The 24,900-nt window shown below is 41.8% G+C and overlaps 1 protein-coding gene across 3 annotated transcripts in view; it reads right to left on the bottom strand.

Moving 5' to 3' along the window:
* Hhat (hedgehog acyltransferase) overlaps positions 1 to 24,900 on the bottom strand; it is a 328,256-nt gene that overhangs the window by 227,406 nt on the left and 75,950 nt on the right. For all 3 annotated transcript variants that reach the window (XM_047519801.1, XM_047519802.1, XM_047519803.1), the window contains exon 7: positions 19,110 to 19,281. In XM_047519801.1, the coding sequence (XP_047375757.1) occupies positions 19,110 to 19,281 (172 nt within the window). The remainder of the gene's footprint in view (positions 1 to 19,109; positions 19,282 to 24,900) is intronic.

Raw genomic sequence — 24,900 nt, forward strand, 5'->3', positions numbered from 1 at the left:
GGATCTGGGAATTTCACCTGAGAACCAAATTCCAATAAAGCTTGCTTTGGCTGATTTCTGTCCGATTTTATTTGGCTGCTAACTGTGCCCCCCTACCCTGCCCCGGGCTTACAAAGGCATTTTCTAAGAATCCACTCTAATTTATATTCATAGTTACAAAAACAAAAAAATCAGTTTCTCAGTTAACATGATGCCTATTTTCGAATGTCTCCTAACAGATGGGTAGCCATGCTCTGTAAATTTGTCTCATTCTTCATGTATCCATTCAACAGATATTTATGTGTCAGATACTAAGCTTGGTAAAGCCAACACTTCCACTTTTGTTTATTCAATATCCATTTGCCCCTTCTTACTAACAATTCTTTTTGTTCAAGGAGCAATGTACCCTCCTAAAAACACCCTCCCAGAATGCTTTGCACCTGGGAGTGGCCACCATCCAGATTAAGCCAGTAAGAAAGCGAACAATCATCTTCACAGGACTGCTGGGGCAAATTTCCCAACAGAAGGAAAATAGATTTGAAACTCATTTCTTGTCATCCTACACGCTTCCCTTCCAAGAACACATTATAATACCCAAGGGTGAAGAAGCCATCTTGAAGCCACAGGTCACAAATGGGGAAACAGAAAATTGGAAAGGGCCTGGGCGGTAGCCACCCTAGAAACACTGACCTGCTTGCTCGCTCACATTATTCTATAAGAAATAGAACACTTGAGCAGTTGGGCTTACTGCAGTTAGCCTTCTGAAACATACAGCCTGCCTGGGCACACAACAGACAACAACAACAACAAACTCTGCTCCTAGTTTTAAGGGCCTCACCCTCATAAATGAAGGACCAACACCCACTCATTGATGAAATTCAAAGCAGAAAAAAAAAAAAAAAAGGAGAAAACAGGAGCCTGGAGAAAGAAGTAACACAAAGAAGTCTTTATCAAATGCTCAGCAAAAAGTTACTGTGACCCTGACAACAGAATGTTATCAAAGACCAACATTCAGAGAACAAGAGAACTCTTGAAAATTTAAACCAAGTTAAAAAAAAAAAAAATTAATAGGTTGAAAGAGTTTAAAGTATAGCCTTGAAACAGCAAAAATAATAAAATTAGGAAATTATAAGACTCATCAAGAAAGTCCAACACTGAATGAAAGGCATTGGGGGAAGAAAACTCAAAGGGGAAAAAAATGAAAGTGAAGAAATCATGAGCAAGATAATTTAAGAATATCATCCGGAATTAAAGAAAATTAGTTTTTTTTGAAATGACCTACGAGTATCTAGTACAATAGAGCAAAGTAATCACACACCTTTGCCAGGATATGTCACTATGTAATTTTAAAACATCCTGTTCAGAAAGACTTTGGATCTTCCTTTGAGAACCTTTAAAGTTTCTCTCTCTCTCTCTCACACACACACACACACACACACACACACACACACACACACACGTATGTATATATGTATATGTGTATGTACATACACACACACACACACAGAGAAATAGAGTGACTTCACACTAAACTGCAACAGTCCAAGCTAGAAGGAAACAACATTCTCAAATCCTAAAAGATGATTTCCAACTCAGAATTCTATACCTAGTCATACTGCAGAACAACAGAAATGTGCAATAAAAACTGACAGGTCTGGGGTTTTGGCTCAGTGGTAAAGCACTTGCCTAGCATGTGTAAGGCAGTGGGTTTGATTCAGCACTACATACGAATAAGTGAATAAAGTAAAAAGGTCCATCAATAATTATAAATATGTTTATGCATATATATGTGTGTATATATATGATTTTTAAAATATTGTAACAGAATTTAACCTCCCAAGTATCCTTTCTTAGGAAGCAATGAAGGATAGGCTTTGCCAAAATGGAAAATTTTAAAAGTACATCAACTCCACTAAGATTCCAACATAAGAGGCAAAGGGAATATCCAGGATGATAGAGAAAATAGTTTCCCTGAACAACTGTATGTAACAGGCCTAGGGATCAATATTGATGGAAATAGGACAGAAGGTTCCAGAAAAGACTAGAAGATAAAATTGATTGAATATTCAATTTCTGTGAATACAGTCAAAGGAGGTGTACTTAGCTGGGAGAAAAAGAGCTAAATTAATGATGGATACACCGAAAACTAAAACGAGAAAACCATTAACTTTGAGGAAGCAGACACTGCAGTAAAGGGAAAAAAAATCATGAAAAATACATAAGCAGACCATCTTATAAGCATTACATAATAATCTAACAAAAGTGGAAAATAACTAGTGGAAAGGTGGGTTCTAGGAAGCAGGCATGCATGTAGTCAAGGTAAGGTGTCAGAGAAGAAGTTGTATTTTTGAGCAAAAACAGAAGTAATATCTTAAGTACAGTTGTGTTAAAAGGAACCGGAGATAGGCTAGTGATTGGGCGAGGGGTGTTTTTATAAAAAATAAAAAAATAAAAAATTTAAAAAAAAAAAATACAGTGACCATTTGTTATTACTTTTTGATTCTCAGCACCTCCACCTTTTTTTGGGAATTCCTCATTTTATGAGTCTATTAGTATAGCGCCTCTCCTACTATTAAGGGCAGAAAAAAAAAAAAAGACTCTTCCTTCCTTCCCCATGCTCTCATAATTTACCTCGGCTCTGGTGATTAGCTAGGGCTACTCTGGTGTCAGCAGACAGTAGCCAGTGCTGGTGGTAGACAGTTTAAGAGATTAGTGCTCAGCACTGTCTAGGTGAGGGCAGTAACATCCCGACAATGAGTTCTGTGCCACTATTAGAAGTTTGATTCCTGGGTGCACAGCCCTGAATCTCATTCTCTTGGTTCAGATCCCCATGACTGAATAAGCTACACATTTTCCTTTCGAAACATCTGGTTTTCTGCATAAATCATCCAGAGTTGCTTTCTGCTCCTTTCAAGGCGGAAACTGGTTCAGAAACCGATACCAGCATACCTGTCAGGATCACAGAAAAATTTAGAGAATCTACATTTGTTTAAACTGTATTCTTTGGAGCTTATGGCAGTGAAAATCCAGCTGCTGATAAACAGTAAGACTCGATGTCATGGTACACTGCTGAAACTTAATCAGTGATTGACTGTGGTCACCGGGAAAGAAGCCTCAGTTATGACTCAAGGTGACCGAGTGAACAAGTCCACAGAACACTTCTGTGGTGAACCCTGCTATTCCATCAGCATGTCACCCCAGCTAGCGGGAGCGTGACCAGCAGAAACCCAGGCAGAACCTCTGCGGGAGATAGCCTCTGCTCAGGAGAGCCGCCTCACCCAAGGTCAACACCTTTCTGGGGCGGCCTCCACCTGATCACCACTGACATAGAAGTACAAAGGCTTGCCCCCCGACTCACCCACTCCATTTGGGACAACTCAACTACCTACAGGATCCAGTGAAGAAGCATCCATCAAGACTATACCACAGGGGCTGGGGATATAGCTCAGTTGGTTGAGTGCTTGCCTTGCAAGCACAAGGCCCTGGGTTCAAATCCCTAGTACCGCAAAAACAAAATAACAAAATAACAAAAAAAAAAAAAAAAAAAAAAAAAAAAAAGACTATATCACAGTCCCTTTTCCCTCTGCCCAATCCTGCTTCCTTTCCTTCCACTGATGCTGACCTCCAGGAAACTCCCTAATATATACCTGCAACCTGGTCTACCTGAGGAACCCGACGGTACAGAGAAAAAAAAAAAAAAAAAAAAAAAAGAGGCTGGTTACTTTCAATTTCCATGAAGAGTTTAAAGAATACAAAATGAGTGACAGGCTCAATTCCTCATTATGCTGTTTAGGGCATGGCCTGGACACCCGAGCCTTCTATAACTCTGCTGAAAACAATCCTATCTTACATAGGGCTGAGAAAGCAAAAATAAAATGTTTGGTAACTAGGTTGATTAAGTAACACATCAGCTGAATTCCTACACTTACAAAGTATCTATAGATTAGGGCCCTAATCTAGAACTCCTAAAAACTAAAACAAGGAAATACAATGGTTCAGGAGACCCTGTGTGCCTAATCCTCAAAGAACATCCCTTGCCAGCAGTAGCAACCCCTCTTTCCCTAGTAAGGCCAATTTGACATTGCCAGAGCACATTTTAATGGAATCACTTGAGGAATTACCGTGCGAGAAAAGCCACTTTCCCTCATCCCTCCTGCTCAGCACTCCTCGAGGTCTAGAAATGGATCCCAGCATGCCCTGAGAGGCTTACTATAGGGCTTTCATTTCCAAAGTACAACATTTTTGCTACCGTACATGGACAGAAATCTGGATGGGAATAGATTCTAAGGATTCTAGTTGAATAACAAAAGGTTAGATTGGATGGAGTTATTGACATGTATGCATTTATCAGAAATGCAAGATTGCTTATGGCAGCTGGAAGTGGTACTGATTGAGCACACTTGGAATCCCAAACTCCACAGCTGTCCATATGTATGTGGCCAAGATGCCAGAAACTGAGAAATCATCAAGGAAGTAATAGAATGATTTCAGGCAGTAAGACTGTCAGAGTGGATTTATCACTTGTGACCTGCTAACTATGCCCCCAAGAGAGCCCAGAGATACTCCTTTCACCAAGACTGCGAAACACTTCAATGCAAGGAGTCCAGGCATCTCAAATGTCAGCAAGGCCATTTTCTGGGCTAGGGATGCTTTTGGGGGACATTTCAATATGAAGACCAGGCGGCTTAAGTGATGAAGACACATAGTGGCACTTAACCCCAAGGCAGAGTGGGCATGATTAGTACTGTACACCACACAGCCAGCATGGTGGTCAGAAGGCTATGAGTCGCTGAGACTTTTTGACAAAGTGTAACTGATCATAAGACCTCTTGACTTTGAATAGATGACGGCTGAAGTCACTTATCTTAGAAAAGTTACTGAACCTCTCCATTGCCTTGCCCCATACCTATAAATACCGTTTTGTCTTATAAGGATAAGACAATTATTTACTCATATCAATAATGTAATTCTCATAACCCTCTAAGTTCCTAAAGCAACATTTGGCACAGATAAAGTACTCAGTAAAAAGTTAAGTATTACTATTGTGATTATTGTCATTGTAAGTACAATCAGAGAATAACTAGTGATTATTACAACTCCTTACCCAATTCTAAGACCTGAGTCAATTCACAATTCTAGAGCCCCTTGAATGAAGGGGAAGCCAAACACCCACGTGCAAAATCATTAATAGCATCATGCTAATAGAACCTAAAAACTTACAAGTGCAAAGCATACCAGATAACCTTAACAGGATATTAAAGAAATGTTTTAAATATTTAAGGGTTTATCACCACTGATGTTTCTAGAGGCTCAAGATCAAAGAAAAGGCCAAGTTGGTCCACCTGTGTCACTTATTCCCAAGAAAGAAACTTGGTAAGCCTCTTTGGAATTTGGCAGTAACGTATACACAGACAGGCTCGTCAATCAAGCTCATTTACCTGACCAAAGGACCCTAGGAGGCCACGCTACCAAAGTCATCCATGATCAATTGGGAGTTACCTGTTCCACCTATCCACAAAATCAGGTATGCTATACTAGCACAAAAGCTCAGCTCAGCCACAACTGCCAGGAAACATCCCAAAACATCCCTCCTCCCACCACTCACCGCCTCAACTCCTGGAGCAGCACAGGGAGAGTTAACATGGCTCGAATGACCCCAAGACCTCCTTCACACATCCCCCTCTGCATGCCCCCATATTCACTTCCAGAACTGGTGAAGGGAAACCCTGCCCCTGCACCCCCGCTTCCCAGCTCGAAGAAATTAGAGACGACATCATTGCCCAAATTCATTTCTTCCTTTCAGAGTCTGGAATAATAGATATGGAGAATGAAAAAAAATATCTGAGATAATGTGGCCTGGGAAAAGGGAGTGAAAAAGAAGGCCCAGCACCAACAGCCTTTACCTCCCAAGACAAATGTTTTCCAAGTGCTACGGACAGAAAGGAGGTGTTTTTGTCACCCCTAAAATAACAGTAAGAGGCATAAATCTCTTTCAAAGTAGATCCTCTCCAGACACTGCCCACAGACGCCCCCCAACCCAAAAAATCTCAAATTCCTGAGTGCCCAAGGAAACTAATACGTTCTCTAGATCACCCCTCAAAATAACTTACATAAACCCAGTCCCTTTCTTTATTCAGTGGCTCATTTTCCACTAGGAAAGTGGGTCCACCAGTGTCATTTCTTCCCTGCATCCCCTATTCTGGTGTGAAACTGTTCCTGAATAAACAGCCAAGATGATTTGTGAGGTTTGTGTCCCGCCCAGTCTTTTTGTGCTAACAAGCAGTACAGCCCTCCAAAGGATACTGAAGTCAAAGAAGTTACAGAAAAAGGAAGCTTGCCCTTCCAGACTACTGATACTGCTATAGTCCTAACCTCCTCTCACGCCCCACCTGAAGCCCCAAAAGGATTTGATGGATGGAGGCAGGGGGTAGAAAAGAGTCATTTACTGATGGTTTTCCATGATACTCTGGATTCTCCCAGAGAATAACACTTGAAACCTTACATGTGGTCCCAGAAGCAGCAGCAACAAAAATAATTTCACATTGGGTAGAGTATTTAGTGGCATATTCCACAGACCAATTTTTCTGGAAGTAAAATATCAAACTGATTCATGAGAGTATTTAATAGTTTCCTGGGATAGTTAGGAGCATGAAAGAATTGGATGAACATTGATACAGAGGTTTGGGGAAGATGTTTATAAATGACCATCTCAGAATGGGTCCAGCAAAGAAATTAGTTACACGTGTAAATAATGAAAGGACCTGCTGCTCTCAACAAGACCCTATGTCCAGCCAGCCAGCCAGCCTTTCTAGTCATTTGAATGCTTTTCAAAGGGTTCATGACCAAAATAGCCCTACTGGCAGCAATACGGGCTTGGGGTTGGGTCAGTGATGTGGATTAACCCTCACCAGAACCAACCTTACTCTCAGAAAAGCTGTGTGCCTAATTTGCCAGTCCCAGTGACCTTCCATACTTAGGCGTCAAGTTCATTACATTGGACCTCTTCCATTTTGGAGAAGCCAGAGAGATGGTCTTATTCTGGATGTAGATAGGCTTTCCAAATTCACCATGCACCAGTGCCACCATCCACAGGCTCACTGCCTTAGTCAAGGTCATGTTATCAAATACAGCATCACTTCTAGGACCTCACTTGGTAAGAGACATGGGGTACTGCTCATGGGTTTCTCTGGTCTTATACATTATCCAGAAGTAGCTGGCCTTACAGAGTAGTCTGTTGAAGCACCTTATCAGATTGGGATGCTGTACCACAGTACGTTAAATGTGTTCTGAACCAGAGAACTACATATTATGCTCTTGCCCACGACTTAAATATGTAAGGTATCCATGTGGTGGAAGTGGCCTCTCTCACTACCCTCTTAATCTACTCCCAGAATACCTTCTCAGTCCTATAATTCTCAAGTGCTCATTTAGAAAACTTACCACCTAGGAAAGAAACATCCACCAGGGGACACAACCAAGATTCCATCAAATCAGACGTTTATCACCCAGTCACTCAGGGTTCCTCAGGGAGCTATGTGAACAAGTAGAGGGGATTTGTATGAGCTTGGAAGATTGGTACAGATCATAAAGGACAAAGAATTACTCCTACCCAATGGAGGCAGGAAAGAGAAGAGAACCAGAGAGCTCCTGCCTTCTGCTCACCGTCTACCTCTGACTATAGCAAGCAAACACATGGAACTAGAAAGGCTTTGGACCAACCTCACAAAAATGGAGGTTTTTGGATTCAACCACTGGGTTAAGAATCCCAAATGGCAAAGGTACTGACACAAAGAGATAAATAACAACAACAAAAAAGGATAAATAAAAGTCAGACCCTCCCATCAATAGCAGAAATGAGCTCTAAAGCATGTGTTCCGAGTTATTTTCTGTGTAATGTATTTTAACTCCCATTCTTTCCCTTTTAATCTAAAGCTTGTTAGTGGTGGTCAATTCTACAACCGAGCCCATAGTTAGTCAATTAACACGATGACAGAACTCCAGAAGACATGGCACCCCCACAGCTGGATACAGTTATGTACTCAGGAGTTGTCTGTCCCTCTTTGGGGAGGAGACATGCACGTTTTCAGCGACATGAGCTGTAGTTGGGTACTTTTCTGAAGACGGCCAGCCTGTGGCAAATCGCTTGCCGACTATATCTAATAAAATCTCCTTAAACCTTTCTCAGCAGACCTGGAGAGGAGCTGCTCAGTATCCTCTTCCCGAATGTTCCTGCACAGTAACAGCATTCTGCTTCCCGACAGCCTTCAGGAAGCTACACTTGTTCCCACTAGTTTGATCGCTTTTAAGCTGCTAAAAGTAGATGTTAAAGTTTCCTCCAAACTGCCTTCTTTTTCTCACTTCCAATTATTCTTGGTCACGACTTCCCATTTGCCAAAATGAAACAGATCCTCCTCTGTCCCTTCTCATTTGGCCTCTTGAACTTCTGACAAACAGAATACCTCCTCCTTGAAACTTCGCAAGACCATGTTTCCTCCTCATTTTCAAACATTCCTGCCCAATCACAGTGGGCTCCTCTTTTTCCACCTGCCCTTTAAACGTTAGTGATCACCTGGGTCCAGTCCCTCTGTAAAATATGTCTGATGCCAGCTGCTGAGAGTCCCAAGGGGTGCCGAGGTAACCTGTTTAGAGCTCCATGGGCGCAACAACCACAGACCCAGTGCCCTGTCCACTCTGCCCTTGTGGACAGACTCCGAGGCTTACAGCAGCTCTAAGCCTCTCTGGAAATTCAACAAAGCTAAAAATAGTAACCAACACCACCCTAAAAATAGAGAAAAATACACAGGGAAGAAAGACTTATTTTGACATCTCCAGGAGGAGATTAAAGGAAATGAAAGAAAAACCAGTGTCCCTGGTTGCCATGGAGCCCCTAATGTCCTCTCAATTACTGTAAGTAGCACTTGAGTTCCAAGAGACAACCAGCCACACTGCTTCTCCATCCCCATGAGAGGATTCAACACCTCCCACAGAGTGCATGGATGTCCTCTCTTCCTTTGGTTTAAGCACATCAAATGCATCCCATGATAACCTTGACCAATACCACTATTCCTGTTTTGTAGGGACCCCTTTCTGGAATAACATAAGGTGCATAGTTTTCCTTTGCTGCCTTATGCAAGATCTTGGATCCCATGAACACCAGCCTATTGTTATCTATAAGGCAGAGTTCTTAGAGAACTTTTCTTCACCTAAACCAGCTACATAAGTGTTCATTAAGCACTTCCATAGTGAGCACAGAGAGAGACACCAAAGCCAAAACAATTATTTCTCTCAAGTAGCTCTCCCTCTGCTTGGGGGTGGTCAGAAGGGCCATTTATGGGCAGGATAAAACATCCCTCAGTCCCAAGATCCTTGGAGAAAGCCTAGTTGTATGTTTTCTTGCCTAGGAGATAAAGAGGCACCCTTTATTCTGTCCATGATACTGTCTCGCATTTGATTGCAATTTTAGGATGGGGGAGGAAGGCTATTATAGAAGAGAACTTCTGTAATCAAGAGATTAAATGGGATGGAATAAAACATCTTTATTATTTCAAAAAAGAAATCAGTTGGGTGTGGTGGTACACGCAACTCGGGAGGCTGAGGCAAGAGGATTCCTTTCGAGGCCAGCCTTGGCAACTTATGGAGAACCAGTCTCAAAAACTAGCTCAGTGGTAAAACGCCCCTTAGTTTAATGCTCTGTACAAAAGAAAAAAAAAAAAAAAATGTCAAACTGTAGTAGTCAGGGTCCAGGACCTGCATTGCCTTTATAAGCCACTGTAGTCAGGGTCCAGGACCTGCATTGCCTTCATAAGCCTCCCAGCCTCCCCATGCTTATTCTCTTGCCCTCTCTGAACATCAAGAGTTATCAGCCATCAAATCCTAAAGCTGGGGAAAGCTTGTAAACAGGAAGGGGCTGCCTGTCCCGATGTGCCCTAGTGCCACACAGCCTAGGGAGTGGCACAGATGACAGGTTCACCACAAGAACAGATGAAGCAATCAGGACCCACTGGACACACCAGGCAGTATCAGTTCACACAGCTGAAGCACCGCATCGACTTCTGCTTCTATTCTCATCTTTGACCTATTCTATAACCCCAATTTATACACCCCCAAAATGAACAATGACAGTCAGCCATGACTTCCTGTTGGCTTCATTCAGTGAGAGACTCCATTCTCCTCCTCCTTGGCCTCTCAGCTTCCAATCAATCCAGCAGTTCTTTCTTCATGAAACCAATTGCTTCCTCCTTCATTTATCCACTTTCCTGTTCATTCATGGCCAGGCTCCCACTGCCTTCCTCTCACATATTGGCATTCCTTAAAGTTTTATACTTGACTCCTTCATTCTCCTTTGACATTTTTCCAGGAAATCCACTCCCATAGCCTCAGTGATCATCCGCATGCAATGGCTCCCTAAAGGCCATCTCCAGCACCTATTTTCAGGCTCTCTACCGATGCATCTTCCTCACAGCAATCAGACTGGTATCTAAACCACCCACCTCCGATCTAATCTTGTATTCCCCACTATCTAAATACTCCCATGGATTCCTATTACCTAAAGGAATTTCTAGCATGCCCCAGAAGCTCTCCATAATAAAACCCCTGGCTACCTTCCTGGAAGCACGCCTCATTTTATCTTGGACTCTGCATCCAGTTTGATTTAGAACTCATCCTTCCTTGAATGCATGAGTAACCCATGCTAGCAAAGACTTCCGTTCATGATGCAGTTCCAAGCCCTCCATCGATCCCATCCACCTGATATCTTAGAACCAAGAGATGCATCAGTTTACCCTATGACCTGTTTATGACCTTTTCTTTCCCAAGTCAACAGACAGGTGACAAGTAATCCCTTCGTCTTTTTATGCCCTCTGCCCACTCAGTCTATGCAGACTTCTACCTCAGTCCTATAAAACTATATATGAAGAAAGTCAATTTTCTTCAGTATGACCTCTCTAGAATGAGTTTCTTAAGAATAAGGACGACGTCCCATTCATCTTCATATCCCCAGAGCCAAGTGCAAACCCTGGCACCCGAAAAATGCTCACTGAGTAGAGAAATGATTGTGACAGCTCTCAGCTCATATGCTAAATACTCAAGTGCAAAGGGAATTCAGAGTAAGAGCGTTTTCAAGTTTGGAAGGGGTTAATATGAAAGGCTGGCTGTTTTGAGTCAGGATTTGAATAAGAATAGAGTATGAGTTGACAAAGATAATTAAGAAGGTGACTTATCCAAATCAGGACACTTCTGGGGGAAAAAAAAAAGATTGGTATTAATTATCGCAAGTCAATAAGTATAAAGCAGATCTGCAAAATGGGATGTAGTCATCCTAAAAATCATGACCCCCAAATGAATAACATGAACCACCAAAAAATTAAATTTTTCCTTGATGCCTCTCATGTTAATTTTTAGAATTTCTAAGACACTGTACTGCTATTTTGCATTCAGAAGTAGACATTACTGGTTGCCCAAACAACTCACTTCAGCCCTCGTCATTGGAGGCGCAATCTCATTCAAGAGTCTGACTTCTTCCCCATGGTGACCTGGAAGAAATTCCTGGTTATCAGCTAATCACAGGCACTCATTCCCCTTGTGGGAGACTGACTACAACATGGGTGGGCATAGGACCATAGGGAACATTCCTCAAGCTTATCTGACAGCGGTCACTGGCACCATGGTCTAAGTAAGCCAACCAGTCTGGACAGAGAAACTGAGGTAATGGTAAAGACTCACCATGGAATGAAGGTCTTTGCAGCTGTTGAGGCTGAGCTAGGAGCTGAGGGGAGGCCTCGTCCTGTCATGCATCCCAGAAAGCTGTGCTGTGAGCTCACCCGTGCTGCCTTGCCTCATGCTGTGTGCAGGAGCTTGCCATTCCCCCAGTCCTTTGTCTCAGACCTGTTGCTGGGCAGAATTGCTAAGGCATGCTTGGTTTGTTTACATTACCTTGACCCTCCACGTACAGTTCACCTATAGGCTGTTAAACTTTAACAAGTGCGTTAACCTGATTGGATAACGTACCTATATATGTCCTGTGCAACCCTAAATAAAATGAGATCCGTGCCTTCAGAGCTCGATCTCCAACACCTGAGTAAGGGTGCTGGGTAAGGCTAGGTAAGGTAGGCGTCGTTCGTCCTCACCCTCAGCGAGCCCGTCTCTGAACATCTACATAGGACCATGAAGTACCCTGGAGCCTGCTGGGGTACTTCTTGGGAGATTTTTGTTCCTCTTGCAAAGAGGCACTGTGGGACTTGCATTTCTGGCCAGATAGCAGACTACCCATCCAGAGAATCATCCCTGAGAACATTTAAATGCTGGATAAAATATTTAAAAGCATACTTTTAAATATATAACAGCTATTTGGGAAATGAATAAAATCCTTGGAGGGCAGAAACATAAAAACAATCCAAGCAGAAAGATGGGTAAGCAGAATTGCTGTCTTTGCCATGGTAGCATCTGTCAGGCCCTAAGGCCCTTGACTTTACAGCAGCCACATGCAAGGATTGGTGGCAATACTTGGAGCCCACGCTACAGGGGAGTTCAGGGTGAGATGCCACATAAATCCGGATCTCGAAAGGCCAAAATTCCTATTACCTATGTGGCCCCCCCAAAACCCAGGCCAGAACCTTAAAGTAGCACCAAGGTGGTTAACACTTCTAGGGACCCAGCAGAAATAAACCAGCCTTCTCTGGATGCTCACGTTCCAAACCCAGATACCAAAGAATTCCAAGGACAAAAATGACAAACATGAACCCATAATCAGAACCCCTAGAACATGGGTGAACAATGACAGTGAGATGGAGAATGAGTCTAGGATATTTTAAATCATCTATAGCTCTAGAACATAAAATGCTTAATATGTTTGAAAACATAAGAAACTGGAAAACGCTCTCCATATCCATGGGTTTCACATCCTTGGATTCAAGCAACAATTCAAATATTCCAAAAATTTGCTTTTGTACTGAACATGGACAGTTTTTATCATTTCCCAAACAAGACTATGTACACAGCATTTATATTGTATTAGGAGTTGTAAGTTTAACTATACATAAGTTAAAAAGACACAGGAGGACATGTGTAGGCTATATGGCATTTTATAGAAGAAGCCTGAGCATCTGCAGATTTTGAACTCCACAGGGGGTCCTTGAACCAACCCCCCCATGGATACCAAGGGCTGTGTATTATACATATATTAATACATATAGAGGGATATACAGGAAACTGAAAAAGACCTTGCAAATATGAAGTATCAAAGATGAAAACTCAATTGATAGTTGAGCACAAAGATAAATCCAAAATTCAAAAATTAATCTCAAATATCAAACAGCAATATAATCACACATTTGAACACTTTCAAATGGAATTTGAATATAGAATATATTCAGTATACATCTATTCTAACAGCAAAAATAACTGAAATTTGTTATTCAGTGTTTTTAGTCATAACACCAAGTATAATTGTGTGACTATTTTACATACAGCATGACCAAGTCAATAGTGATGTATTTAAGAACAGAAATTCTCATTGATTTAAAGTAAAATGGCACAAATGAAAATATAAGGTGCTAAGAAACAGTAAACTTGAATTTAAAATAGCAATATGAACTTGTTTTATGAAAAATATTTCTAAATATCTGCACTGAAAAGGCTCCAAGTGGGCTGGGGATATAGCTCAGTTGGTAGAGTGCTTGCCTTACATGCACAAGGCCCTGGGTTCAAATCCCCAGCACCACAAAAAAAAAAAAAAAAAAAAAAAAAAAAAAAAAAAAAAAAAAAAAGATCATTTGACCATTACCACTGGATGGAAGCATTTTGCTAACTCCTTACTTTGAAAAAGTATTTAAAGACAAATTCCCACACACTTGCCCCATCTTAATGAGAAACTATTCAAATCCAATTTATGAGGGTAAGTTCTTCACAGAATAACACCAGTTATAGATAAAAATATGACACATTTAGATAATCAGGATTTCTCCTAGTGAGGGGAAGAAAACAGATGCAGACCTGGTTCATTAAAGGATATAATAACTATTCAATAACACTATTCCAGGTTATTGAGGAACAGGGTATCACATGGCACAAAATTAACATCACATGTTCAGTGCCAGTTGTGAGGGGATTAAGTGCATCTTTACAAGGTAGAGATCTGCAGCTGCCACATCCAAGTGATATAGCTCAGCAACGTAAACAGATAACCCAACACTGCTTCTCGAAAATGAGGCCTATAGCATTCCATAAGTGTCTTAAAAAAAGTTTTAAGACTATAGACAACTTTCAGTTTACAGAAAACAGAGGTAATATAAAAACAAATTTGAGAATAAACAAAAAAAATCCATTGTGTAGGACATTCTGTAACATCACAGATATGGATTTTTTTTCAAAAAGTATTTTAAGAAGTGGTTGAACTACTCAACCTTGAACAAAAAAAAAATATGCATTTGGATGAAGTCTGGGTTGAGAAAATAGCAGAAAACATTTTGGAGAGAAATATAAAGAGACTAGATGTTAGGTATTAATTATGATACATGTGATACATAATTACAGTTAGAAAGGAAAACAGGAAAAAATTTAGTCTGATCACATTTATTACATAATAATTCCTTCAAACTTTCTAGATGTTTAAAACTTTTAGTAAGAATTAGGGAAGAGCTTAAGTATACATTACCACCTCTGAGGTAGCTCAAAATAATTAACTTAATCCATGAAGCATTTTGATAGAACTTTCAGTTTACAAGAAATAGGTCAAGGGAGACTAAGCTAAATATCCTTATTAGGAGGCATATGGTAGAGCATCCTGTAAGATATGGCCTAGTCCAAGTTGGTGACATAGAAAGGGATGGTACTACATTAAGACAGTCTAAGGACAGAACAAATAGATGCGTATAGTCCTGGGCTGGAGACTACTCAGCCAAATAGAGTATGAAGGATGTTTGGGATCAACTGGTAAAAATCTAGGTTGTCTGGGTATCAAATGAAAATTTAATTATGTGGCAAGGTAGAGATCATTGACTGAAATCTGAAGTTACAAAATTATATATACACAGAAGTTTATTTGGGAAAACCATAAATGAGATATAGAGAACAATGAAGTATTAAGATTTTACCAGATGTGATCTCTAGATAGATGGTAACAATGCTTTCATTTTTAAGTTTTGAATGATCCATATTTTTCATTGTCTCCAATGTAAATATATATAACAAGAGCTTTATCTTTAAAAGATTAAGAAAATAGATAAAGTCCTTACCCCAAGGTCACAATTATTTTAAAAGACCCAAAAAAAAAAAAAAAAATACAAAGTTTCAAGGAAAATTTACAAAACCACTGCATTAAAAAATAAGGTCTATTTATCAAAAGATAACAGAAAAATATAAGTTAAACCACAAACCAAAAGAACATTTGCTGTACACAAACTAAAAAAAGATGGTAATATAGAATAAACAACTCCTGCAACTCCATAAGATCTCAGCAGAAAAATGAGCAAAAGTTATTAATGATCATGTCACTGAAAATGATTAATCAAAGTCCTATAGACCTATGAAAAGATGCCCATGCTCATTAGTAATTAAGGAAATACAAATTAAAACAGATATCATTCACACCCACCAGATTTTTTAGATTAAAAGCCAATATTAAGTGCCAAAGGGAATTTCAAGCCATGGAAATTCTCAAACACTGCCAAGAGGAGTACTAATTCTTTCAACCAGCTTAAAAAATAACTTGGTGTTACCTTGTAAACCTGAACATGCTTACTGCATACAACCCAATTCCATTTTTAGGAATATTTATTAAAACATTGTTTCACAAACCCTTGACAACAACTCACCCAGTAGAATGAGGGTTTTCAGTTTTGTTTTGTGGTACTGGAGCTTGAATCCAGGTGCACCCTGTCACTGAGTTACATTCCCCAGCTCTATTTTTTTGAGACAGGATCTCACTATGTTGCTGAGGCTGGCCTTAAACTTGGGATCCTCCTGCCTCAGCCTCCTGAGTAGCTGGGATTACAGGCATGAGCCGCCAAGTCCACCTCAGTTGACTATTTTCTAAGCAGCATTTTTACGTAAAGTAGGAAGGAAAAGAAAATAAGTCAGCACATTGCTGGTGCATTAAAGTATTGCCTTGTGATATTTTACACACACACACACACACACACACACACGTCCGTGCATATGAAGTACATTTTTATTATTGGTCACAAAGAGTTTGAAAGCTACTGTTCAGGGGAATCCTTGCACATGAGCCCCAAGAGACTCTCAGAAATGCAGAGCATGGATTAGCAAAACCCTGGACAAACTCCAATGTCTTCTACCACATAGAACAGATGACTTGTGGCACATGGATGCACTGAGGTGCTCCCCAATGGTGACAGTGAGCCCTTGGTGGCTACACGTATCAACATGGGCACTTCTCAAACCATTGTGGGGGTTTAAAAAAAAAGGAAAAAAGTATGGCACTTATCTCCAAAATTTATAAAGAATTTACAAAACTTTATACCAAAAATACAAAGAACCCAATCAATAAATGGGCCAAGGAACTGAACAGACACTTCGTAGACGATATACAGGCAATTAATAAATATATGAAAAAGTGTTCAACATCTCTAGTAATTAGAGAAATGCAAATTAAAACTCAGATTTTATCTTACTCCAATTAGAATGGCTATTATCAAGAAATAATATGTGCTGGCGTGGATATGAGGAAAAAGGCACACTTTTATTGCTGGTGGGTTGCAAATTGGTGCAGTCACTCTGGAAAGCAGTCTGGAGAATCCTCAGAAAACTTGGAATGGACCCACCTTTTGACCCAGTTATCCCATTCCTCGATTTATATCCAAAGGACTCAAAATTAGCATACAACAGTGATGCAGTCACATTGATGTTTGTAGCAGCTCAGTTCACAATAGCTTGATTGTGGAACCAAGCTAGATGTCCTTCAACAGATGAACGTATAAAGAAACTGTGGTATATATACACAATAGACTGTTATTCAGCCATAAAGAAGAATAATAGTACGGCATTTGCAGATAAATGGATGGAATTGGAGAATATCACGCTAAGTGAAAGAAGTCAAGCCCTAAAAACCAAAGGCCAAATGTTTTCCTTGATAAGTGGATGATAATATATAATGGGGATGGCGTGGGGGTAAGAGAAGAATGGAGGAACTTTAGATTATGTAGAGGGAAATGAGGAAGGGGGTATGAAAAATGGTGGAATGAGAGACATCATTACCCTACGTACATGTATGATTACACGAATGGTATGACTTTAGATCGTGCACAACCATAGAAATGAAAAGATGTACCCCATTTGTGTACAATGAATCAAAATGCAGTCTGTAAAAAAATTGTAATAATCTTTTAAAGTATGAATTTAATGTGTATAAAGAGGTCTTAGGATATGTAATTTTAGGGATTTAACTATGGTCAAAGTATAATGAAAGAAAAGGGAATGATAAAATCAAAAGGTGGGGCCAAGAAGTTCACAGGGTGGGATACTAAGGGCCTTTAGGATTCTGGTTAAAGTGAATGGTGAGAAAGTAATCATTGTTCGCATCCAAGTTTACCACTCCTAGTGCTGATCTTCGGTTTAACTATAATATCTTTTCCTTACTGTATAAGGCCCCATTTTTTCCATTACCCATACTTTAAAAAAAAAAAAAATTCCAACTGAAACAGTCCTCTAATTTGGATGCTGAACAACTGTCTTAGTATAAGCTATTTAATCCTATTCTGTTCATATCATCATATCATTAAAACCTGACAGCATTAGCCCAGACTACAAAAGACCTAGAGGGAACTCAAATGCTCCAAAGAAATGATAAAGAGAAATGCTAATCACGCCAATGTGATCAGTATGCCCTCAATGCATGTACCGATATATCACACCATACCCCATAAATCTGTTATTGCACACAAAAAAATTTTAAAACTTTCTACAAAGAAAATGCTGTAAGAAGCTGCACAAGGCTAGTTTAAAAAAAAAAAAAAATCTGTTGTTAGGAAAGAAGGGACTCATTAAAACCGTTTGGCATCTTTTCAATTCCAAAAGGTTTTCTCCTTAAAAAACTTTCTGATTAAGCATGTGTGAAACCAAGGACAATCAAGATTTATAAATCTATAAGTCACCAAACAGATAAAACAACAGGCTTCTACTCTTGCCCTTGGCGGGGAGCCGCTTAATCTGCCTGAAAGATCACACACCCCCAGCTGTAGCTACAAGCTGGAGGTCAGACCACAGGCAGAGCTCTGCCACCGCTGGAGTTCTCCAAAGGAGCAGAACAAGGGAGGGAGGAGCGGGTAGTTCAGAACAGGGCAAAACACTGTTGTTTGGGCCAGAGGAATAAAGGACGGGTTTCTTCACAAATTCTACACCAGAGGCTACATCCCACTGAAGAAATAAGACTTTCACCCCACCTTGCTGGCAGATGGAGAGAAAGGGGTAGAGAAGAAAAGGGGGCCAACAGGAGGGAACACGCACATGCACATATACACCCCTCATTTATTCTGTGCACCAGACTATGAATACACCCTTAACATGCATCATTTTGTATAATCCTCAAAACTCTGCAAAAATAAGTCTCACTTTAGAAATAAGAATGCCGAGGGCTGGGGAGATAACTCAGCTGGTAGCACAAGGCCCCGAGTTTGATCCCTAGTACGACACTCAATAAGACACCGAAGCCCATTATTGGTTGGTGGACTGGAGTCCAAACCTATGCCTGCCTGACGTTAAAGCCCACACTCCTTCCTTTATGTCTCACACAAAGGGAAAAAGGAGAACTGCAGAACTCGGTCTTGGAGCACTTCCCTTAGGATGGACTCCGAGGCTGTCCCCAGCAACTCTCGCTCTCCATGCCAAATGCAGTGCAGTCGTACCATCAGGGCACACACCGGGCGAGGCTGGGTGGGATTCTGTGACAAGGAGGGGCCGCTACAGTCTCCACCCCCAGGCCATACAGTGCAGCCCTCACCTCCATCAACCACACCAACCTTCTCACACATGCATAATCTTAGCCACAAGAAGGAAGAGGTTTAAAATAAAAGGTTTGCTCAAGGCAACTGCACCCTGAACCTCCTCCACCCCCATCCAGCTTCACCCTGAAGCCAACCCCTGGTGCTTGTCCTAGTGACAGTTGTTTCCACAATTACCTAAGGTCCAAAAAGAGACGGTTCCCAAAAGGGGGATGCTGCTGCAGATGGCATGCATGTACATGAGGTGAGCCATCAGCTCGGCCAGCCCCCACCAGCAGAGAAGGCGGCCCAGGCCCCTGGTAAGGATGCAGAGGCTGTCCCTTAGAGAGCAGAGTTCTTGCTGCTGCATCTGAAGTGGAAACAAAAGAGAAGATATTAGATTGTGCCTTGATTTCCAAAACCTTCAAACAGTCCCTTCAGTAATGTTTTCAATAAACTTCTCAAAAATTATTGCCATTTCTGCTAACAGAAGTTTGGGTTGGTTTGCCTTGTAAGCCATTTTCTTAGGTGAAAAGTCATACCTAAGCTGGAAGACTGTCCCAGTAAAGGAACAGGGTGAGGCCAACAAGCTACCAACTGGGAGGCAGCACTTAGCATATTCTACCCCCCCAATCCCCACCCTGGGAATCCTGGCGTCTGTGGAATCCAGGTGGAAGCCTATCTGCCTTCATCCTACACACTCATGTCTGAAGTTGGCAGAGTCAGGCTAAGTCAAAAAGGGGCACCAGCTAGCAAGAGAAAGAAAAAGTGAGTCTGAAAGTGAGGGAAAGAAAAATATTAAGTGTGTTATTTTACCTGAAGTTGTTTTTGAAATAGAAGTCAACACAATAGAAAAACATGTCCTGCTCAGTAGCAATACATTAGTTAAGAACATGAACCTTAGAGTCTAAATCAGGAGCTATGTGATCCTCAGCAAGTCTCTTAACCAGAGTCTTGGTTTCCTCACATGAAAAAAAGTTGTGATGATTAAACAAAAAATAATAATAATAATAATAATAATAATCACTTGAAGTCCTAAGTACAGCACCTGACATATTGAATGCGCCCTGTAGGTGACTGATGACCATCTTGTGCCTTGTCTGTTTACCTTCACATTCTCCCCTCTGGAGTCCCAGAACACCAGTTCCAGGGCAGCACCAGAAGTACAGGGCCAGACACCAAAGGCAAGAATGGAGTGTTCGGGCTGGGGAGATAGCTCAGAGCTCAGTCGGTAGAGTGCTTGCCTTGCAAGCCCAAAGCCCTGGGTTCGATCCCCAGCACCGCGCAAAAAAATGGAGTGTTCATACTGTTCACAGGGAGGAATTACAGGTCAACCAGCCCTTATCTGAAGTGCTTGGGAACAGGACTGTTTCATTTTTTCCAGATTTTAAGAATATTTATATAGACTTTACAGGTTGATGGCCCAATCTGAAAATCTGCCCAAAAACTTTCAGATTTTGGAGCATTTCAGAGATTTAGGATGTTCTGCCTGTGGACATACAAACCACACACACACACACACACACGCACCACAAACACCACAAACACCACCTTAGTTGTACCAGAGCAACCTGGTTGTGAAGTCTCAACTACTGCACAGGCAATACATAATTTAAACAGATTCTAGAGTTCATAAACATGCTATCCAAGTTGAATTAATTCAGTGTCATCCTTACGTCACCATATAAACACAAACACAGATTAACGAGAGAGCAATTTAGTTTTCTGGATATTATAAGATCTAGATTCTACTGGGCTGGAGGCTCCCTTGAGATTCAGAGGTGAAGACGTGCTAAACAAGGAAGCTGAGCCTGCAAACAGGCTGAAAGAGGAAGTGGACTTGACTTCACTTTTGACATTTGGGGCTCAAGACACTCAACCAGAAAGACCAACCTAGGAGGCGACCCTGAGGTTCCGCCTCAGCTTCTCTCTCCCCTCTAGCCACCAAGGTCTGCAGCTCCCACGGCAGCCAGCAGAGTAGCAGGTGTCTCCCTCAGAGGCAAAGGGAGAGCTCTATGCCAGGGACTTATTTTTTTGAACATACATTCTACCATTTTCTCAAACTGGCCCACACCAAGTAAGCCATGCTAAGAAATTCTGGCTGGCTCAGGCTATTACAATAAGTGGCAGAAAGGACTTTTCCCATTTGCCATCGGCTTGGCTATGCCTTGGCAAGTTCATTGGTTTACAACTTGTCTGTGTAAACTCAAAAAACTAACAAGAACTTCCTCTTTTGCTTCTGTCAGTTCACTTCAGGAAGACATTCTGTTCATCCATACCAGACTGCATTGTTAGGAAACAAATGGCATCTGCTATGGAAGGATTCACCTGGCTGGCTTTGACTGGAATAGCACTATTTGGGAAGGGGCCTCCGAGGAGGAGGACTGAACATACCCCAGTAGCAGAGGTCAGAGGTAGCTGCAATGACAGCTGTACAACAGTGACCCAAGGCACACCCCTTTCTGGGCATAAACCAAGAAAGGTTTTCATTTCCGTATTTGCCTCCAGCACACGTGCTCCGAGAGGCCCTACAAAATCTAGAGCAACAGATCTACAAGATGGCCAATCAGTATATCCTCAATGCAGAAACACCTGCTGACTTGTTAAAATCTGTTATTTAATTGAGAACAAAAAGTAACTCAAGTATCCAGCAGTAGAGGATTGATCAAGTATGTGTACACTTTGGTAGTCTACAGCTATGAAGATGATTTTTGTTCAATGGACATAAAATGACAGGTTGATAAAACATACACCAAACTCATAACAGTGGTAATCTTTGGATAGTGACATTTTAGTTATTGTTGAAAATTAAAATTGATTATTTCTGTACTTTGGGGGAAAGGATGTAATTTTACAATACTGTGAAAACTTTGAACTTCTATTAGTGAGGCAAACATACTAAAGATCCCTCTTTCTGCACCCTGCTTCAAAAAAGATACCCAGCCCCAGGACTTCCCCAGGAAGCCTTTCCTAGAGACTGACATCTTCTGCGAGCATGTATTCTTTGATGCTAGAGTCATCTTTATGTCTCCTTACCTTCCCTCCTCGTTCTCTTAATTTCTTAGCCATGTACCGAGTTCTTCTTTGTTTACTTTCAAACCTTTTCAACTCACTAAAGCAAATCCGTTTTGACTTAATGACCATCAGCAGCTCAGAAAAACCAACATGCAAACAGTGCTATAGTCTCCATGTCCCTCCGAAGTTCATATGTAGAAATCGTAACTCTTCAGTGATGGTGTTAGGAAGTAGGACCTCTGAGATTAGGTCACCAGCACGGAGCCCTCATAACTGGAACTAGTGCCCTCATCAAGATCTAGCTCATGGGGCTGGGGAGATAGCTCAGTCGGTAGAGTGCTTGCCTTGTAAGCACAAGGCCCTGAGTTCGATCCCCAGCACCCAAAAGAAAAAAAAAAGATCTAGCTCATCCCTCCCACCACATGGTGACGTAGTGAGATGCCCTTCTGAAAACCAGGAAGTAGATCCTCACCAGACCCCAAAGATGTCACTGCCTCAATCCTGAACTTGCCAGCCTTCCAAACTGTGGGGGGTAGGGGTGTGGGGATCAATTTTTGTTATAGCAGCCTGGAAGGTAAGATGCACAGACTAATGTCTGTGGAGGCTGGAAGAGATCACACCAAGGCCACTAACAAGGCCACTAACAAGGCCAAGGCCACTAACAAGGCCAATATGAAGGGGCACACAAGTCATTCTAGAGCCACAGACAGGTCTTTCTCAGTGTCTATGCTCTTGGATGAAAGCAAGTCACCGGGTTGAATGTGATAATGGCCCCAAAAGCAGGGTTGGCAGGAGACAATCTTCATACAACAGAAGGTTTAGAAACCAGAAACAAAACTCAAGAGTGGTAATCTTTGGATAGTGAGATTTTAGTTATTGTTGAAAATTAAAATTGATTATTTCTGTAATTTGGGGAAAAGGATGCAATTTTACAACACTGTGAAAACTTTGAACTTCTGTTAGTGAGGCAAACATACTAAAGATCCCTCTTCCTGCACTCTGCTTCAAAATAGATACCCAGCCCCAGGACTTTCCCAGGAGGCCTTTCCTAGGAGACTGACATCTTCTATGAGCAGCTAAATGAGCAGCTCTGCACATTGAAGGCCTCCGAGCATACGCCTACCCCAAACTCAGGTCCCCTGACATGAGACCTGCACCGGAGGCCACAGGGCGTCAATGTGTAGCCCTGTCCCAGGGAGCAGAGACAGCAGCTGGAGACGGGGGCCTGCCAGAAGCTAGAACAGCCCTGCCAGGCCATCCGGAAACAGCCACCTCTCGGCTCCAGGCCACCACACTTCAAGGTCAGTTCCGAGACCCTCCTCACCCTCCTCAAACCGTGTGCAACCCAAGATGACACAAGTATCTGTAGTTAACAAGAACTATGAGGTGCCATTCGTAGCCGATGGCTTTCCAATGATGACTTGCCTACTTTTCTCAGGCCAGAACTTCCCTGCCAGGTTTGATGAGGCATAATTAGGTGTCACAATAGGACCAAAAGGGCCCGACCTCTCTACAATGCCCCCCTTTTTGATGCTGAAGGCCTCGTTCAAATCAACAGAAATGTATATTCCTCAACTGTTCAAATACATGCAGGAAGAGGAGGACAACCCAACTCTTCATTGTTTGCTTTTACCTAAAAAGAAGGTTATTTTGTCTGTAGGGCTGTGCCGTTGTTATAATCTACTTGTACCTTCCGTCCAGTGGACTCTTATTTAAAGGATCAAGCAGAGGGAAGAGAAGCTCATCTAATGAGTAAGTCTGCACTCTCGTCTTCATGCAAAGTATTTCTTTTGAGAGATTTCCAACCTAGGGGATTGTCAACCTGAAGACCATTGGAAACTGCCATCAAGGGAATTTTAAGTTCAGGCACCACTTTAAAAAAAAAAAAAAGAAAAATACACATTAACTCATCTGCAAAATGCATTTTAAAATGCATTATACTTTAAAACCTCATTTCATGCAAATTGCATGAAAGGGAATATCGAAGCCTTTCTCTTTCAAAGATTCTGATGATTAAAGATGACAGAACTCAAAGATGAAAAAGGTTCTTTTCCTTCACACACTAGTTGCACGTATGTTTGAGAGCAGCAAACAAAGGTCTTATCCAGAGCCAATTATGCCACCCTGCCACCAACTGTCAGCTTCTGTCTGCTTGGATCTAGGGGTCTGCTGACAGAAGCCTTATTCCTTTGCAGGGTGGCGGTAGCTTCTCTGTGTATGGTGGTCACAGACCAAACCATACTCCCCACCAAAAAAAAAAAAAAAAAAAAAAAAAAAAAAAAGTATCACTCCCTAATCAGAACCTCACTGACCTCAGCCCAACCTCCATGCCAAGGCCAGTGACGCACACTTGTCTCCCCCAGACTGCTCAGGGGCCTGCAGATGGTACTGCTCCCGAGTGGTCCTGGCCTGGCCAGCAGAGCCTCCAGACCTGTAGGTAAGTTCACCAGGCCACACTCCTCCCCTCTAACGCCTGCCCAGCAAGCCAGAGGCACAAGGCTTTTATTCCTGCCTTCCAGTAGCCTCCCTTTGCCTGTCTCATCTGTAAAGCGGTAACAGCAGACTCTTACAGGGTTGACTGAGGACTGAATGAGCCAGAATATGTAAAGCCCGACTTAGAGTAAGCGCTCAGTATTATCACAGATGTTATTCCAGATGCTCGCCAGAGCCCACCCACCCCTGTACAGCATTTCTGTGCCACCACCTGCCTGACCAGTCCTTGCCAGCCAAGCAGGTTGGGCCCGCTGCCCGCCTCCCCTCAAAAGGATGGCCTGGCATAAAAAAAAAAAAAAAAAAAAAAAAAGAGATGGACTGGCTCTTTGGAGGTTAAAGATGGTTGCTCCCAGAATCCCCACTTCTGTGCACGCCCACTAGGTTGGACACCCAGGGCTTCAGTTCTGGCCTAAATTTACCCAGAGATTGCCACGTGCTTCTGTTTAAGAACAGTAGCAGCAACACTTCATGCTATTTATAT

The sequence above is a fragment of the Sciurus carolinensis genome, chromosome 12, assembly GCF_902686445.1.
Source record: "Sciurus carolinensis chromosome 12, mSciCar1.2, whole genome shotgun sequence".
NCBI lineage: Eukaryota > Metazoa > Chordata > Mammalia > Rodentia > Sciuridae > Sciurus > Sciurus carolinensis.